This window comes from Bufo gargarizans, chromosome 4 (assembly GCF_014858855.1).
Source record: "Bufo gargarizans isolate SCDJY-AF-19 chromosome 4, ASM1485885v1, whole genome shotgun sequence".
NCBI lineage: Eukaryota > Metazoa > Chordata > Amphibia > Anura > Bufonidae > Bufo > Bufo gargarizans.
In genome coordinates, this window is record NC_058083.1 from 380,169,276 (window position 1) to 380,189,865 (window position 20,590).

At 45.8% G+C, this 20,590-nt stretch overlaps 1 protein-coding gene across 3 annotated transcripts in view; it reads right to left on the reverse strand.

Annotated features, from left to right (window-relative positions):
- The window catches only part of ABHD12 (abhydrolase domain containing 12, lysophospholipase), a 111,932-nt gene that overhangs the window by 56,258 nt on the left and 35,084 nt on the right, over positions 1-20,590 (reverse strand). The window contains exon 1 of one of the 3 annotated variants that reach the window (XM_044290371.1): positions 14,717-14,961. The exons of the other annotated variants lie outside the window; for them this stretch is intronic. Within the exon in view, the coding sequence (XP_044146306.1) occupies positions 14,717-14,880 (164 nt within the window). The 5' untranslated portion in view covers positions 14,881-14,961. Of the gene's footprint in view, positions 1-14,716; positions 14,962-20,590 lie in introns of those variants that run through there. 3 annotated transcript variants of the gene reach the window in all.

The window sequence follows — 20,590 nt, forward strand, 5'->3', positions numbered from 1 at the left end:
TTCAGAATGGCCTGCTGACGTTTACCCCGGGCTGTGCTGAAGTTGGTGGTGAAGGTGTGTGGCTGACTGGATGAGCAGGTGGAAGAAGAGGAGGAGGAAGCCGAGAAGGAGGAGGTGGCAACAGGAGGCAAAGAATGTTGCCCTGCGATCCTTGGCGGCGGAAGGACGTGCGCCAAACAGCTCTCCGCCTGGGGCCCAGCTGCCACTACATTTACCCAGTGTGCAGTTAGGGAGATATAGCGTCCCTGGCCGTGCTTACTGGTCCACGTATCTGTGGTTAGGTGGACCTTGCCACAGATGGCGTTGCGCAGTGCACACTTGATTTTATCGGATACTTGGTTGTGCAGGGAAGGCACGGCTCTCTTGGAGAAGTAGTGCCGGCTGGGAACAACATACTGTGGGACAGCAAGCGACATGAGCTGTTTGAAGCTGTCTGTGTCCACCAGCCTAAATGACAGCATTTCATAGGCCAGTAGTTTAGAAATGCTGGCATTCAGGGCCAGGGATCGAGGGTGGCTAGGTGGGAATTTACGCTTTCTATCAAATGTTTGTGAGATGGAGAGCTGAACGCTGGCGTGTGACATGGTTGAGACGCTTGGTGACGGAGGTGGTGGTGGTGGTGTTGGTGGTACATCCCCTGTTTGCTGGGCGGCAGGTGCCAACGTTCCTCCAGAGGCGGAGGAAGAGGCCGAGGCGGCAGCAGCAGAATAGGCCGAGGCGGCAGCAGCAGAAGAGGTAGCAGGGGGAGCCTGAGTGACTTCCTTGGTTTTAAGGTGTTTACTCCACTGCAGTTCATGCTTTGCATGCAGGTGCCTGGTCATGCAGGTTGTGCTCAGGTTCAGAACGTTAATGCCTCGCTTCAGGCTCTGATGGCACAGCGTGCAAACCACTCGGGTCTTGTCGTCAGCACATTGTTTGAAGAAGTGCCATGCCAGGGAACTCCTTGAAGCTGCCTTTGGGGTGCTCGGTCCCAGATGGCGGCGGTCAGTAGCAGGCGGAGTCTCTTGGCGGCGGGTGTTCTGCTTTTGCCCACTGCTCCCTCTTTTGCTACGCTGTTGGCTCGGTCTCACCACTGCCTCTTCCTCCGAACTGTGAAAGTCAGTGGCACGACCTTCATTCCATGTGGGGTCTAGGACCTCATCGTCCCCTGCATCGTCTTCCACCCAGTCTTGATCCCTGACCTCCTGTTCAGTCTGCACACTGCAGAAAGACGCAGCAGTTGGCACCTGTGTTTCGTCATCATCAGAGACATGCTGAGGTGGTATTCCCATGTCCTCATCATCAGGAAACATAAGTGGTTGTGCGTCAGTGCATTCTATGTCTTTCACCGCTGGGGAAGGGCTAGGTGGATGCCCTTGGGAAACCCTGCCAGCGGAGTCTTCAAACAGCATAAGAGACTGCTGCATAACTTGAGGCTGAGACAGTTTCCCTGGTATGCATGGGGGTGATGTGACAGACTGATGGGGTTGGTTTTCAGGCGCCATCTGTGCGCTTTCTGCAGAAGACTGGGTGGGAGATAATGTGAACGTGCTGGATCCACTGTCGGCCACCCAATTGACTAATGCCTGTACCTGCTCAGGCCTTACCATCCTTAGAACGGCATTGGGCCCCACCATATATCGCTGTAAATTCTGGCGGCTACTGGGACCTGAGGTAGTTGGTACACTAGGACGTGTGGATGTGGCAGAACGGCCACGTCCTCTCCCAGCACCAGAGGGTCCACTAACACCACCACGACCATGTCCACGTCCGCGTCCCTTACTAGATGTTTTTCTCATTGTTATGGTTCACCACAACAACAAATATATTATTTGGCCCAATGTATTGTATTCAAATTCAGCGGGATATAAATTTGAGGCCTAGTATTTAGGCGCTGGGTGACCGGTATGGATTTAGTGACAGAATTAGACTTGGAAATGCACAGAAGCGTGTGTGTGTGAAGTTATTCTGAATGACCCTATGTGCACCTTCAATATTATATACCCTTTTAGGGATAGATTTCAAATAGCTCTGATATAGCAGAAACCACTAAATTATGAAATTGCTAAATTGGGAATTGTACTTCAACCCAGAACAAAAAATGTGCTTTGACGGACACTAAATATCTTGCCCAGCAACAACAGTACAGCGGTGGGTAACGAGAGATTTAGAGGGAATTAAATTTGAGGCCTAGTATTTAGGCGCTGGGTCACCGGTATGGATTTAGTGACAGAATTAGACTTGGAAATACACAGTAGCGGGTGTGTGTGAAGTTATTCTGAATGACCCTATGTGCACCTTCAATATTATATACCCTTTTTGGGATAGATTTCAAATAGCTCTGATATAGCAGGAACCACTAAATTATGAAATTGCTAAATTGGGAATTGTACTTCAACCCAGAACAAAAAATGTGCTTTGACGGGCACTAAATAACTTTCCCAGCTACAACAGGACAACGGTAACGAGAGATTTAGAGGGATTTAAATTTGAGGCCTAGTATTTAGGCGCTGGGTGACAGGTATGGGTTTAGTGACAGAATTAGACTTGGAAATACACAGTAGCGGGTGTGTGTGAAGTTATTCTGAATGACCCTATGTGCACCTTCAATATTATATACCCTTTTAGGGATAGATTTCAAATAGCTCTGATATAGCAGAAACCACTAAATTATGAAATTGCTAAATTGGGAATTGTACTTCAACCCAGAACAAAAAATGTGCTTTGACGGACACTAAATATCTTGCCCAGCAACAACAGTACAGCGGTGGGTAACGAGAGATTTAGAGGGAATTAAATTTGAGGCCTAGTATTTAGGCGCTGGGTCACCGGTATGGATTTAGTGACAGAATTAGACTTGGAAATACACAGTAGCGGGTGTGTGTGAAGTTATTCTGAATGACCCTATGTGCACCTTCAATATTATATACCCTTTTTGGGATAGATTTCAAATAGCTCTGATATAGCAGGAACCACTAAATTATGAAATTGCTAAATTGGGAATTGTACTTCAACCCAGAACAAAAAATGTGCTTTGACGGGCACTAAATAACTTTCCCAGCTACAACAGGACAACGGTAACGAGAGATTTAGAGGGATTTAAATTTGAGGCCTAGTATTTAGGCGCTGGGTGACAGGTATGGGTTTAGTGACAGAATTAGACTTGGAAATACACAGTAGCGGGTGTGTGTGAAGTTATTCTGAATGACCCTATGTGCACCTTCAATATTATATACCCTTTTTGGGATAGATTTCAAATAGCTCTGATATAGCAGAAACCACTAAATTATGAAATTGCTAAATTGGGAATTGTACTTCAACCCAGAACAAAAAATGTGCTTTGACGGACACTAAATATCTTGCCCAGCAACAACAGTACAGCGGTGGGTAACGAGAGATTTAGAGGGAATTAAATTTGAGGCCTAGTATTTAGGCGCTGGGTCACCGGTATGGATTTAGTGACAGAATTAGACTTGGAAATACACAGTAGCGGGTGTGTGTGAAGTTACTCTGAATGACCCTATGTGCACCTTCAATATTATATACCCTTTTTGGGATAGATTTCAAAGAGCTCTGATATAGCAGGAACCACTAAATTATGAAATTGCTAAATTGAGAATTGTATTTCAACCCAGAACAAGAAATGTGCTTGAACGGACACTAAATAACTCGCCCAGCTACAGCACTAGGGACAGATTTAGCTGGATATAAATTTGAGGCCTAGTATTTAGGCGCTGGGTGACAGGTATGGGTTTAGTGACAGAATTAGACTTGGAAATACACAGTAGCGGGTGTGTGTGAAGTTATTCTGAATGACCCTATGTGCACCTTCAATATTATATACCCTTTTAGGGATAGATTTCAAATAGCTCTGATATAGCAGAAACCACTAAATTATGAAATTGCTAAATTGGGAATTGTACTTCAACCCAGAACAAAAAATGTGCTTTGACGGACACTAAATATCTTGCCCAGCAACAACAGTACAGCGGTGGGTAACGAGAGATTTAGAGGGAATTAAATTTGAGGCCTAGTATTTAGGCGCTGGGTCACCGGTATGGATTTAGTGACAGAATTAGACTTGGAAATACACAGTAGCGGGTGTGTGTGAAGTTATTCTGAATGACCCTATGTGCACCTTCAATATTATATACCCTTTTTGGGATAGATTTCAAATAGCTCTGATATAGCAGGAACCACTAAATTATGAAATTGCTAAATTGGGAATTGTACTTCAACCCAGAACAAAAAATGTGCTTTGACGGGCACTAAATAACTTTCCCAGCTACAACAGGACAACGGTAACGAGAGATTTAGAGGGATTTAAATTTGAGGCCTAGTATTTAGGCGCTGGGTGACAGGTATGGGTTTAGTGACAGAATTAGACTTGGAAATACACAGTAGCGGGTGTGTGTGAAGTTATTCTGAATGACCCTATGTGCACCTTCAATATTATATACCCTTTTTGGGATAGATTTCAAATAGCTCTGATATAGCAGAAACCACTAAATTATGAAATTGCTAAATTGGGAATTGTACTTCAACCCAGAACAAAAAATGTGCTTTGACGGACACTAAATATCTTGCCCAGCAACAACAGTACAGCGGTGGGTAACGAGAGATTTAGAGGGAATTAAATTTGAGGCCTAGTATTTAGGCGCTGGGTCACCGGTATGGATTTAGTGACAGAATTAGACTTGGAAATACACAGTAGCGGGTGTGTGTGAAGTTACTCTGAATGACCCTATGTGCACCTTCAATATTATATACCCTTTTTGGGATAGATTTCAAAGAGCTCTGATATAGCAGGAACCACTAAATTATGAAATTGCTAAATTGGGAATTGTATTTCAACCCAGAACAAGAAATGTGCTTGAACGGACACTAAATAACTCGCCCAGCTACAGCACTAGGGACAGATTTAGCTGGATATAAATTTGAGGCCTAGTATTTAGGCGCTGGGTGACCGGTATGGATTTAGTGACAGAATTAGACTGGGATATGGCCAAAAAATGAACAGACTATTGCTGGTTAAATGCACTTGGTGTGACAGCTTCACCCTGATGTAGGCTTTAGCCAAAAAACAACCACACCATTGAGGGTTAAATGCACTTGGTGACAGGCGCAGCTTGCCCCTGATTTTGTATATGGCCAAAAAATGAACAGACTATTGCTGGTTAAATGCACTTGGTGTGACAGCTTCACCCTGATGTAGGCTTTAGCCAAAAAACAACCACACCATTGAGGGTTAAATGCACTTGGTGACAGGCGCAGCTTGCCCCTGATTTTGTATATGGCCAAAAAATGAACAGACTATTGCTGGTTAAATGCACTTGGTGTGACAGCTTCACCCTGATGTAGGCTTTAGCCAAAAAACAACCACACCATTGAGGGTTAAATGCACTTGGTGACAGGCGCAGCTTGCCCCTGATTTTGTATATGGCCAAAAAATGAACAGACTATTGCTGGTTAAATGCACTTGGTGTGACAGCTTCACCCTGATGTAGGCTTTAGCCAAAAAACAACCACACCATTGAGGGTTAAATGCACTTGGTCGCAGCTTGTGCTGGCGCACCACAAGACACAAAATGGCCGCCGATCACCCCAGAAAAATGAGACTGACAAACGGTCTGTGCAGCCTAAAAACAGTGAGCAATTGAGGATCAGCAGCTCAATGATCCACAGCTGCAGATCGATCAGTTAATCAAGTCCTTTGGAGGAGTTAATCTGCCTAATCTCGCCCTACTGTCGCAGCCGCAACCTCTCCCTACGCTAATCAGAGCAGAGTGACGGGCGGCGCTATGTGACTCCAGCTTAAATAGAGGCTGGGTCACATGGTGCTCTGGCCAATCACAGCCATGCCAATAGTAGGCATGGCTGTGATGGCCTCTTGGGGCAAGTAGTATGACGCTTGTTGATTGGCTGCTTTGCAGCCTTTCAAAAAGCGCCAAGAAAGCGTCACAAAAGCGCGAAGAAAGCGACGAACACCGAACCCGAACCCGGACTTTTACGAAAATGTCCGGGTTCGGGTCCGTGTCACGGACACCCCAAAATTCGGTACGAACCCGAACTATACAGTTCGAGTTCGCTCATCCCTACCCTTGATTGACAGGGCTAGACATCAACTCGCTGGAGGGCAGAGCTGTGTGAGAGCATGTAAATATATCACTATGTACTATAGCTTCACCACACCGAGATCTGCTCAGAAAACTAATATACATATTACTGCTTTATTCCCATACAATATATGATTAGAAAGACGCCAGTAATTTGTGTTAGTTTATAAGCATAGAAAAAACATATATCTTTGTGTGGTAATGTTATAGCTCGGTGGCTAAACTTTTCGCTACCAGCAGAGTACAGCCGGCGTCATGGCCAGCAGGTCTCCGCTGTTTCAAACAGAAGAGACCAGCGGCTAATGACAGCGACTGGCAATAATAATTAAAGCTTTTAGATGCCGTGATCGAGTGTGATCATGGCATTTAAAGGTTAAAAATCCTCTGTGGCCAATGAAGATGCTGGTAATTGATTTCAATATGCTGGGTCTCTCTGAAGAGACCCGGGGTATTGCAGCTGCAACTCTTATTTTGGCCACCAGGTGGCAGGCCAACATAGAAAAGTTAAAGTAAAAAAAAAAGGTTAAAAAAAATATATAAAAAAAAATACAAAGAAAACCCATAAGTTTTAATCACTTGTTTCTGTAGAATAAAAAAATAAATACATAAAAGTGACAAAAAATATAAACATCATGGGCATCATCGTGACCAAAAACGCCCATACTATTAAAATATAAAAATATTTTTCCAATAAGGCGAATGGCGTAACCGAAAAAAGGGTCAAAATGGCCAATTTGCTATTTTTTCATTGCTTCTCTTACCCAAAAAAATGTAATAAAATGTGATCAAAAAGTCAAACATACTCCAAAATGGTATCAATAAAAACCTACAGATTGTCCTGCAAAAAATAAGCTCCCACACAGCTCCGTAGATAAATATAAAAAATGTTATGGGGGTCAGAATACGGTGATGTTTTTATTTATTATTACACTATTTAGACATACAAAACCTATACATATGTGGTATCATTGTAATTGTACTGACCCAGAGAATAAAGGGTACCGGTCAGTTTTGCCACAAAGGGAACGCCTTATGTGCAAAACCGTTAAAATGGGGGAGGAATTTTTATTTTTTTTTACAATTCCAGCCTATTTGGAATTTTTCCCAGCTTCCCACTACATTGTATGCGATATTGAATGGTGGCTTTAGAAAGTACAACTTGTCCCGCAAAAAATAGCTTAAGGAGAAACGAAAAAACCTCCAGTATCCTAAGGGTTAACCGATTGGTTTTGCATACAGAGATCCCAGGTTTGAATCTTGGTAGAGATATGTAGAGATATATATATAGATATATATATATAAAAATTCTTTAGATAGACTTTTCTTATGGGATAAACGTGGAAGAAAAAAATATGTCCTTATTATATTGAGAATATAGTTTTTTTGTGTTTTTTTTTTAAAGCTAATAAATATTACTGGTTTATTTATAATCATATATTGTGTTTGGGAATAAAACAGTAATAGCTTTTAGCAAAAACAAACAAAAAACACTATTCTCAAAAATTATTATAATATGATTCTATATTATTTATTATAATATAGCCTTTATGGTTTTAAATGAGAGGAAGAAAAATAACAGAAAGAATATGTATACCTCTCCTGGGATTCGAACCTAGGATCTCTACATGTATGACCACTATACCACTAAGCTATACCCATTACCATATAGAAATACATGTTATTTCTATGCCTAGAACAGGCATGCTCAACCTGCAGCCCTCCAGCTGTTGTAAAACTACAACTCCCACAATGCCATGCTTGGAGTTAGTTTTGCAACAGCTGGAGGGCCGCAGGTTGAGCATGCCTGGCCTAGAAGATAACACATATTACTAGTGTCTGTATAGTCATATATTGTGCCTATGGATAACACAGTAACATGTAGATTAGCTTTCTGAGCAGATCTCAGTGTGGTGAAGCTATAGAACATGGTGATATCATATTGCTAGCACACAGCTCTTGGACAGCATGTCTAGCCCTGTCAATCAAGTGGAGGGGGAAGTGGGCAGAGCACAGGGGGTGTTACCAAGCAGTGCTCAAACCATTCAGCCCCGCCTCCTGGTGCTCCAATTGCTCATTTGCATATAAATAAAAAAGCAGATATCTCTGCAGCTGTTTATCATACAGACAAAAGAAAGGTATAGTTTTCTTCAGCGTGATGAGCCCTACCAAGCAGTATGTCTGGTTTAATATGGTTGATGCTGGTGACAGAGCCTCTTTAATGGAGGCCATTCTGGCACCAAAAGAGGTAAAATACAGTGTAGGCCAGCATGCATGTGAAGCCTGCATTCCCTGAATTTAATGGAGTTCCTGTCCTAAAGAGTTCGCCTTGTTATTGGCAGACCAACACAAATAATTTTGTAAAATTATGTGGGAAGTTTACATGCGGGACAGACGTCCGATGAAGAATTCCACAAAGCCTGAATGGAGTGGAATAGGCACATGGTAAGGGCTCTTTCACATCTGCGTTCTTTTCTTCCGGCATAGAGTTCCGTCGTCGGGGCTCTATGCCGGAAGAATACTGATCAGGATTTTCCTAATGCATTCTGAAAGGACAGTCCGTCCTTCAGGATGCACCAGGATGTCTTCAGTTCCGGAACGGAACGTTTTTTGGGCGCAGCAAATAGCGCAGCATGCTGCGCTTTTTGCTCCGGCCAAAAATCCGTAACACTTGCCGCAAGCCCGGATCCGGAATGAATGCCCATTGAAAGGCATTGATCCGGACTTAAGCTAAACGTCGTTTCGGTGCATTGCCGGATGCGACGTTTAGCTTTTTCTCAATGGTTACCATGGCTGCCGGGACGCTAAAGTCCTGGCAGCCATGGTAAAGTGTAGTGGGGAGCGGGGAGCAGCATACTTACCATCCGTGCGGCTCCCGGGGCGCTCCAGAGTGACGTCAGGGCGCCCCAAGCGCATGGATGATGTGATCGCATGGATCACATGATCCATGCGCATGTGGCGCTCTGATGTCATTCTGGAGCGCCCCGGGAGCCGCACGGACTGTAAAATAGCGTCCTGGGTGCCATAGTAACACTGAAAGCATTTTGAAGACGGATCTGTCTTCAAATGCTTTCAGTACACTTGCGTTTTTCCGGATCCGGCGTGTAATTCCGGCAAGTGGAGTACACGCCGGATCCGGACAACGCAAGTGTGAAAGAGGCCTAAGTAGTACAGAGAATACTCTTCAGTGATGGAAGCAGGTTCTTCCTGGGTATTAACGATGGCTACATCAGAGTTCACAGGAGGGCTAGAGAGCATCTACTGCCACCATGCATAGTGCATAGGTTACAGGACCATTACCAGGTGTTATGGTGTGGGGTGCTATCATGGCTGTTCCAATTTGGTATTCATTGACCAGCCTTCGGTATTGCTTTTATAGTTAGGAGACCTGGTTCTCCAACCAGATAATGCCCACCCACCTTACACTACATGTTCTTCATCTCCAGACCTCTCCTCCATCGAGAACGTCTGGGAATGGATGAGGCAACGTATCTCCCATGCAGAGCAACCAACAACCATCTTGACTCAACTATGGGTCCAAGTTGAAGGAGCTTGGAATGACATATCACAGGAGGATATCCAGCATCTGTATGACTGTAACCTCTATCGCCACCCAGTATTAATGGGACCCTACCTCAGCCTATACCCTGCTGCAGAACCCCAAATAAAGGGGGCACCACCTTGGTTGTGTGATCACTGACCAAGCACCACCAGCAGGTTATACTTTGACAGTCTCAGCTCAATAGCATTAGGTTTTCCAGGTGTTCTTTTTTCATTTTCTGGTAGTGTCATTTCTTTTAGGTGTTTTCTGTACTTTTGTGTTATTATGGTGGCTTAAAGTCTACCAGATGTTGGCTTAAAGTCTATGTGAAATTTAAAAACACAGGACACAAGTGTGTCTCCCCCCCCCCCCCCCCCAAATTGGTGGTGTTTTTGGTGTCTCTGGGTATATTTTTGTTGAAGCAATAGCATTTTTTTCCATCCCTTTCCGTATAGAAAAATAAAATGCCATAAGGGCTCACGCACCCCAATGCACATTGGGGACTGCAGCTTGCCATCAGTGCGGTAGCCACAGACGGATCCAGACCCAGTCAACTTGAACATGTTCTATTTTTTTGCGGTGTGGCGGCACGGAGAGAAACCCCATGGAAGAACTCTGCTCCTTCCGGATTGCGGACCCATTCAAGTGATACGGCGTGCACGCGGTCACAATACGGGCATGGTCAGGAAACTTTCATGTGCATGAGCCCTAAGAATGCAAAACAAAAAAGTGTTTTGCTTTTTTTTATGGCTTTTTATTTTAGTGGTAAAAAACCACCACATCAAATGTGCGTGTGACGGGGTCCTAAGAGCATACATTCGTATTTGATGTGCATTTTGGACCATTTTCATTAACCAATTACCACCATCAGCGCTTGTCGTCATTCACACTGGACTAACAGTACTTCTTTTGGGGGAACCGCCAACAACGTAATGTGTATTCGGGGTAAATGAGAATCAGGTACAGCTGACGGATCCAAGAATGCATCATGTACCTGCAGCCCAAGAAGGGGTTCATGGGGGTGGGGGTGGACTTGTAAGTTTCGTAATTATCCTAAAGGGGGTGGCCAGCGTTAAAAATGTTATAAGACAGGGAAAGAGCTGAAACAGTAAAGGAACTTATTCTCCTCCACACCACTGCAGCCATGAGGCCATGTTTTTGGCTGCAGTGATGACAACCCATATACCGCATGTGGCTGCTGCAGCCAATCACAAGCTTTAGCAGTATAAAGCTCAAGGCTGCAACGGTCCTGTGCGGTATACTGGTGCTGCCACATGTTGCAGTTTTTGGGTGCGGCATAAAATTTGATACATGGACAAAAACTTTTGCCAAGCTCTATACCACCTGCTGTTTGGCTTCGTCTGAGACGAATGCATTCTTCTGGTGCAGCACAGCCCCGACGTAGGCCAGCACCCTCCCTCAGGGCATGTCACCATAGCAGTCATATCAACAAAGCCCAGCCGGGTGCATAAGAGCGCAGCACTGGAGGGGTTTACTGCTTTTACTGTTTTAAAGGGATTGTGCAGGGTCAGGATACTGAGGACCTATCCTCAGGAAAGCTCATCACAATCAGACTGGCAGAGGTCTGGCGCCCAGGACGCCCGCCAATCACATAGCTGAATAGGCCTTGGAGCTTGTGCAAGCACAGTGCCCTCTTCAAAGCTTACCTGCAAGCAGTCTCCCTTCTAGTGGCCGTGCAGTGTAATTACACCTTCCTCTCCCGTTCACATGAGCCTGCACCTAGCTCAACAAGGGGACATGGTTTACTGAAAATTGGGGGCGACTTTGCTGCAGAGGGGCACATTTAGCGGGCACGTCTGGAGCCTACCCAGCATGTACACTAAAAATATATAAAAAATGTGAAGATAACCCAGCCTTAGAGATATTTGTCGTAAAGTATTTCAGTCACTTTTTACATTTATGACAAGAATAACCCCGTCCCTGTGAGTGGCGACAAGTAAACCCCAGTAGGCACGGTACAGAACATGGCCCCCGATGTAAGAGCCGCTGGGTGCACACAGAATACATGCCAGTGTTCACACCCTGCTATCTGCTTCCTCCCAAACCACCCACACATATAAGGCCTGGATTACACCAACAGATGATCTGACCAATTACACACACACATCTTTTCTTATACACGCCAACTATTGGTCTGGTTGGACAGATATTGGTCAGATATCTGTTGGTGTAATGCAGCCCTTACTGTACATCCTAAACCACACACAAAAACTAGGAACCAAAAGTGGAGATGACTTTCTGTCCTCATACCCCCAGGGGTTAAATCCTTCAATTTTATTGGGAAGAGATTGGCAGACAGATCTGGCTGGGTGCACTGTGATTGGTGCAACATTGGGGTAAACACTATGGCTGGTAATGCCAACTTCTGCTCAACCAGCAATTTTTTGCCCTCCGCGCTTCACAGCATTTCCTTCTAAAGATCCGTGTTGCATCCATGCTTTTCACGGACCCATAGACTATAATCGTTATGATAGACAAAATAGAGCATTCTTCCGTGCTAAAACACGGACGTGTGAACGCACACATTAAAATGAACGGGTACGTATGCTGTCCGTGAATCACCGACATGTGAATGAGGCACAAACCACGATGGATTCCTCTGCAGGTATTCCAGGCTGGGGTGCGAACCCCTGGCTCCCTGCACACCGGTGCGATTTACAAGCAGAGCTTCCGTGCAGATTCTCTGCGCTTCTGCACTCATCCCACCCTTTACAACGCAAGGAGTAAAATCCACGGAAACGAATGACACATTGCGGATTTCAAAATCCACACGGCGGGTAACTTTCTGCATGGAAGGAAACGGCAGGGTGTACGCGAGGTCTGAAAAATGTCCCTCACTTTGCCGGTACCGTATTACGCTGCGGTGATCCACGTAATCCACCACGTGGGCCAGCAGCTGAAAGGGTTGAAGATTAAACCAGCAAAATGGTTGCAGAAATCTTGGAATTTACAGCAGGGGGTGATATAAAGGAGTTGGACGGTAGAAGATAATAGTGGCGATGCTGGCTACACATAGAAGGGTCTGGTCCAGCACAGACCCCCCTGGATATAGCGATGGGGGTCCGCAAACTAGAAAAGGGAAGTTTTTCGATGACTCAGAGGCGCAGTAATCCCTTCTGCAGCGTCAGGACACGGGGATTCTGCAGTCTCAGCTCATTTACTGCAGCACACGGAGGAGACGAGGGAAATGAAGAACCTGCCCGCGACACTAACCTCATCCAGGGTACGGCTGCACGGGGAGGATTTCTCGCAGTGGATTTGGCCCTATGCATTACGCTCCGATATTATTTTCACAGATTGCGGATAAGATTTCTTAAAGGGGTTGTTCACCTTTTCTGAGGGTGGATGGACTTGCGGTGGGAATCATATTTACCCAATCTCCACTGCTGGGTCCACGGTCTCCTTGCGACAATATACTGTTTGATGTCAGGTCATGTGACTGTTGCTTCACCCATGCAACATGTCACTGGGTCCCAATGGAGCAACAGCAGCGTGCGTCAGATAGGATTCCTACCGTGTGTCATCTGCAGAGAAGGTGAACAACTAGCAGGAAAAACTGGGTCCCCAATAAAGACACCTATATACATACCACTAGCTACTGACAATGTACGGCCTTCTTAAAGGGGTTTTCTGGCGTATGCTCAGGATAGGTTATCACTATTTGAAGAGTGGGGGTCCGACACCCCCACCTTTCAGCTGTTTCAAGCGGCTGGGGAGAACAGAGGCCCCCCACAGCTCACCAAGCACAGCGCCCTACAGTGTATAGTGGTCATGTTTGGTATTGCAGCTTAACTCCATTCACTTGAATGGGACTGACCTGCATCGAGGCCATGTGACCAATGAACGTGATCTCACCGGCCTAGGAAGGGACCGCAGCGCAGCGACTCTTCAAACAGCTGGGCATCAAATATTGAACTGTCACTATTCCATCCTGAGACAGATCAGAAGATTAAAGGGTCTGTCTCACACCGGCAAAACCACTTGTTTCTCAGGGGTTGCAGTCCGCCGCTACAGCGCAGATACCAGGCGGCCAGGATGGGGGCTTCTGCACGGTCCTGGCCGTCAGAGAGGCCGGCGCTTAATCCTATAGTGTGCAAGCACGACCACCAGTGATGGATTGCAGGGTGGTCGTAACCATGGAAATAAGAAGTGTATAATATGATGGAAAAAAGGACTCCAGCCAGCAAAGGAGGCAATATAGATCATCACAATACATTAGTAAGTGCCATTAAGGTTCTCTCTATCCAAAGGAAATAACTATCTGATCGGTGGGAACCCTCCCCAGATACTGAGAATGGGGGTTCTACTCCCCGGCCTTATTACATTCATACACAGCGACATGTGCTGCACAACAATACGTCACGCAACAAATCCGGTTCAACTACACTGGACGTGTAGCGCAACATTTTTTTTTTTATAAGGCCAGTCAATGGGGTCACACAAAAATCCAACTTGGATGTATTTTTTTAAATCGTCATGTAGCAGCTATCGCATTGCGACACCATTGACTATCATTATAAGCAATGCTGCGCAATTTTTCTGAGCCGCACGTCACTGCGTAGCCCTAGCCTAAGGCAGAAATGACAGCAACTGCATATAACGCAGGGGTATGTTCACACACATCAGACCTGAGCGCTCACTAGAGATCTGCAGCAGAACTCTGAGCCGGACCCTCACACTTCCTCTTTGATCTGCTGCAGATCCGCTCCACTCACATATCGGATGCGGGCTCTTAGCGGATTTAAGGGACATATCAGTTACAATGGAAAATAAATAAATAATAATAATAATAATTAAAACCACATACACTTGTCTTCTGCAAAAAGAGAAGAGTCAGGGGCTCATGCAGAGAAAGTGTCAGAAGAGGAGTAACCCGCACTACAGGGGGCGCCCTTCCTGTGGTTGGGACTCATTAGAAGCGCCTGACACTGCGAGACATTTTCAAGTACACACTAGATCACTGCGGGGCGGTGTGCGACATTTCCCTCAGACACGACGCATACACTGCAGGTGACAGATGCCGGCTGCAGTCCGCACGTCCACACGGGGGCGCCCTCCGTACCTGCCGAGCCTCTTCATGCCCTTGCTGTCCGAGTCCTGCGGATAGCGCCCCTTGGTCGCGTTGCTCCCCGGTATCCGCAGGTTCTTCAGGCGGCACTCCCGGTCCAGGGGGGCAGCACCGAAGCCGTCATGCTCCCGGGCCGCAGGCTCGGCTCTCTTTCTCATCCCTGGGCTGATGCGGGGCTAGAATGTGCACATCAGGAGCGCAGTGTGCGGGCTGTTGTTGTGTTCTCGCTCCCGCACAAGCCCCGCCCCCTCCTCCTCCGTGACCTCCAGCTGCCCAATCACATTGCGATGCTGCCTGGTTACCAGGTCCTCAGAGCCGCCTCTCCTGTCAGCTGTGTGAACATGGAAGATGGTAGAGCCGTGTATCTATAATGTATATAGTGCACGATGGTAGAGCCGTGTATCTATAATGTATATAGTGCACGATGGTAGAGCCGTGTATCTATAATGTATATAGTGCACGATGGTAGAGCCGTGTATCTATAATGTATATAGTGCACGATGGTAGAGCCGTGTATCTATAATGTATATAGTGCACGATGGTAGAGCCGTGTATCTATAATGTATAGTGCACGATGGTAGAGCCGTGTATCTATAATGTATAGTGCACGATGGTAGAGCCGTGTATCTATAATGTATAGTGCACGATGGTAGAGCCGTGTATCTATAATGTATAGTGCACGATGGTAGAGCCGTGTATCTATAATGTATAGTGCACGATGGTAGAGCCGTGTGTATATATAATGTATAGTGCACGATGGTAGAGCCGTGTATCTATAATGTATAGTGCACGATGGTAGAGCTGTGTATATAATGTATACTACACGATGGTAGAGCCGTGTATCTATAACGTATAGTGCACGATGGTAGAGCCGTGTATCTATAACGTATAGTGCACGATGGTAGAGCCGTGTATCTATAACGTATAGTGCACGATGGTAGAGCCGTGTATCTATAACGTATAGTGCACGATGGTAGAGCCGTGTATCTATAACGTAACGTATAGTGCACGATGGTAGAGCCGTGTATCTATACGTATAGTGCACGATGGTAGAGCCGTGTATCTATAACGTATAGTGCACGATGGTAGAGCCGTGTATCTATAACGTATAGTGCACGATGGTAGAGCCGTGTATCTATAACGTATAGTGCACGATGGTAGAGCCGTGTATCTATAACGTATAGTGCACGATGGTAGAGCCGTGTATCTATAACGTATAGTGCACGATGGTAGAGCCGTGTATCTATAACGTATAGTGCACGATGGTAGAGCCGTGTATCTATAACGTATAGTGCACGATGGTAGAGCCGTGTATCTATAACGTATAGTGCACGATGGTAGAGCCGTGTATCTATAACGTATAGTGCACGATGGTAGAGCCGTGTATCTATAACGTATAGTGCACGATGGTAGAGCCGTGTATCTATAACGTATAGTGCACGATGGTAGAGCCGTGTATCTATAACGTATAGTGCACGATGGTAGAGCCGTGTATCTATAACGTATAGTGCACGATGGTAGAGCCGTGTATCTATAACGTATAGTGCACGATGGTAGAGCCGTGTATCTATAACGTATAGTGCACGATGGTAGAGCCGTGTATCTATAACGTATAGTGCACGATGGTAGAGCCGTGTATCTATAACGTATAGTGCACGATGGTAGAGCCGTGTATCTATAACGTATAGTGCACGATGGTAGAGCCGTGTATCTATAACGTATAGTGCACGATGGTAGAGCCGTGTATCTATAACGTATAGTGCACGATGGTAGAGCCGTGTATCTATAACGTATAGTGCACGATGGTAGAGCCGTGTATCTATAACGTATAGTGCACGATGGTAGAGCCGTGTATCTATAACGTATAGTGCACGATGGTAGAGCCGTGTATCTATAACGTATAGTGCACGATGGTAGAGCCGTGTATCTATAACGTATAGTGCACGATGGTAGAGCCGTGTATCTATAACGTATAGTGCACGATGGTAGAGCCGTGTATCTATAACGTATAGTGCACGATGGTAGAGCCGTGTATCTATAACGTATAGTGCACGATGGTAGAGCCGTGTATCTATAACGTATAGTGCACGATGGTAGAGCCGTGTATCTATAACGTATAGTGCACGATGGTAGAGCCGTGTATCTATAACGTATAGTGCACGATGGTAGAGCCGTGTATCTATAACGTATAGTGCACGATGGTAGAGCCGTGTATCTATAACGTATAGTGCACGATGGTAGAGCCGTGTATCTATAACGTATAGTGCACGATGGTAGAGCCGTGTATCTATAACGTATAGTGCACGATGGTAGAGCCGTGTATCTATAACGTATAGTGCACGATGGTAGAGCCGTGTATCTATAACGTATAGTGCACGATGGTAGAGCCGTGTATCTATAACGTATAGTGCACGATGGTAGAGCCGTGTATCTATAACGTATAGTGCACGATGGTAGAGCCGTGTATCTATAACGTATAGTGCACGATGGTAGAGCCGTGTATCTATAACGTATAGTGCACGATGGTAGAGCCGTGTATCTATAACGTATAGTGCACGATGGTAGAGCCGTGTATCTATAACGTATAGTGCACGATGGTAGAGCCGTGTATCTATAACGTATAGTGCACGATGGTAGAGCCGTGTATCTATAACGTATAGTGCACGATGGTAGAGCCGTGTATCTATAACGTATAGTGCACGATGGTAGAGCCGTGTATCTATAACGTATAGTGCACGATGGTAGAGCCGTGTATCTATAACGTATAGTGCACGATGGTAGAGCCGTGTATCTATAACGTATAGTGCACGATGGTAGAGCCGTGTATCTATAACGTATAGTGCACGATGGTAGAGCCGTGTATCTATAACGTATAGTGCACGATGGTAGAGCCGTGTATCTATAACGTATAGTGCACGATGGTAGAGCCGTGTATCTATAACGTATAGTGCACGATGGTAGAGCCGTGTATCTATAACGTATAGTGCACGATGGTAGAGCCGTGTATCTATAACGTATAGTGCACGATGGTAGAGCCGTGTATCTATAACGTATAGTGCACGATGGTAGAGCCGTGTATCTATAACGTATAGTGCACGATGGTAGAGCCGTGTATCTATAACGTATAGTGCACGATGGTAGAGCCGTGTATCTATAACGTATAGTGCACGATGGTAGAGCCGTGTATCTATAACGTATAGTGCACGATGGTAGAGCCGTGTATCTATAACGTATAGTGCACGATGGTAGAGCCGTGTATCTATAACGTATAGTGCACGATGGTAGAGCCGTGTATCTATAACGTATAGTGCACGATGGTAGAGCCGTGTATCTATAACGTATAGTGCACGATGGTAGAGCCGTGTATCTATAACGTATAGTGCACGATGGTAGAGCCGTGTATCTATAACGTATAGTGCACGATGGTAGAGCCGTGTATCTATAACGTATAGTGCACGATGGTAGAGCCGTGTATCTATAACGTATAGTGCACGATGGTAGAGCCGTGTATCTATAACGTATAGTGCACGATGGTAGAGCCGTGTATCTATAACGTATAGTGCACGATGGTAGAGCCGTGTATCTATAATGTATAGTGCACGATGGTAGAGCCGTGTATCTATAATGTATAGTGCACGATGGTAGAGCCGTGTATCTATAATGTATAGTGCACGATGGTAGATGGATGGTAAGTATGCCGCTCCCCCGCTCCCACTATGGCAACCAGGACTTTAATAGCGTCCTGGCTGCCATAGTAACACTGAAAGCATTTTGAAGACGGATCCGTCTTCAAATGCTTTCAGTACACGCAAGTGGAGTACACGCCGGATCCGGACAACGCAAGTGTGAAAGAGGCCTTAGACTGCGTAGCCAGAAGATCGCCCACCTTGTAATGTCCTTCTGTTTTACAGTAAGTGGTACAGTAAGCCGTATATCTAGTTTGTACAAAGATAAATTCATGCATTTGTGGACTGGCAGCTGATCTACATGCTCTTTGAATCATGTAATATCATGGTTCACAGCGACAGCAAGCAGAGTTATTACAGGCCGTAAGAAGCCTAATGAACGTGTGCGACCTCTTATGTCGTTTCATCCTCTATATCTGGTAGTAAACCTCATTATCAGGCCTGACATTGTTATCCCCAAAGACTGCGGAGGAATGCAGTAAAGAGGTTAATCTGGTCTGGCGAGGACGTCTTTTCTTCCTATATAGGGCTGAAGATAACCAGTAGGAAATTAAAGTCAGAAGCATTATTACGAGGGCAGACGTGTCTGAGCCTGTCTTTTTCAATAAAAAAAAAACAACTGACGCAGTGCCACCACCCGCTATATGGCAACAGACAAGAGGGGTGTGCTTTTTTAAAGGGAATGTATCCTCAGAAAATGACCTACACCTTTTTATGTTTTACATATTTTTAAATAATTTTTTATGAGGTTATTTTAAAATTTTCCATGTCACTTTTTATATATGGACAAAAACCATAAAATCCTGCAGTTTTCGCACTGGCCACTAAGCCTAATAATAGCCGCCATTTCTTGGTCTGTACTGATCAGATTACTGCAGTTATCTGCTTATCTGTCGTGCTATTCCTGCCTGTAATGATATCACCTCTGTGTATAGATCCATCACCCATAATAGATGATAGTCAAAGTTCATCAGCTCCCTCCTGACCTCTGCACAGGGCACGGAGCATGCCTAGAAAAACCTCCCATAGAAGTGAATGAGGTCCCCTCCTGACCATTATGTTTATGGACCATGAGGCTGCCGTATAGCAATTTTCTAAATGCTGTTAAGAACAGCTCAGGTAAGATGGCCAACTCCACCCATCAGATTGGTGGGGGTCCTACTGCTTGAACCCACACCGATCACGAGAACAGGGGACCCATACTCCCTGCAGGCCCCCTGCTGCTCCCCTGAACTGAGCAGAGCAGCGCCCGCTCCATTCATTTCTATGGGAGTTGCAGAGACAGCCAAGTACAGCTCTCTGCTATCCCCCAAAACTCCCATAGAAATTAAAGGAGCGGCCGCGCTCATGTGCGACAGGCCGCTCGGGTCATTTCAGGGGCGCAGAAGGGGGCACGGGGCTCCCATTTTTGTGATTGGTGGGGGTCCCAGCAGTAGGACCCCCACCGATCTGTGGATAGGGAATAACTTATCTACCAGAATAGCCCTTTAAAGGGCTTCTGTCACCCCCCAAAAGTCATTTTTCGTTTTTAGGCTACTTAAAATCCTTATACTGCGATTTTTCACTATATAGTGCTCTTACCCTTTTTCGTTCAGTAGTTGCTTTTAAAACGGCACTTTTATAATATGTAAATTACCTCTCTACCAGCAAGTAGGGCGGTTACTTGCTGGTAGCCGCAGCATCCTGCTTTAAAAAAACGCCCCCTCCTCCTGTTGATTGACAGGGCCAGCGAGCGCTCTCGTCCCCTGGCTGGCCCTGTCTGCGTTCTAAATCTCGCGCCTGCGCCGTACCGGTCTTCAGTCGGCGCAGGCGCACAGAGGGCGACGCTTGCTCGGCCGCTCCTTCCTTAGTGCGCCTGCGCTGGGTGTAGATGTGACGTCATAGGTGCAGGCGCATTGAGGAAGGAGCGGCCGAGCGAGCGTCCTCCTCTCAGTGCGCCTGCGCCGACCGGTACGGCGCAGGCGCGAGATTTAGAACGCAGACAGGGCCAGCCAGGGGACGAGAGCACTCGCTGGCCCGTTCAATCAACAGGGGGCGTTTTTTTGAAAGCAGGATGCGGCAGCTACCAGCAAGTAACCGCCCTACTTGCTGGTAGAGAGGTAATTTACATATTATAAAAGTGCCGTTTTTAAAGAAACTACTGAACGAAAAAGGGTAAGAGCACTATATAGTGAAAAATGAC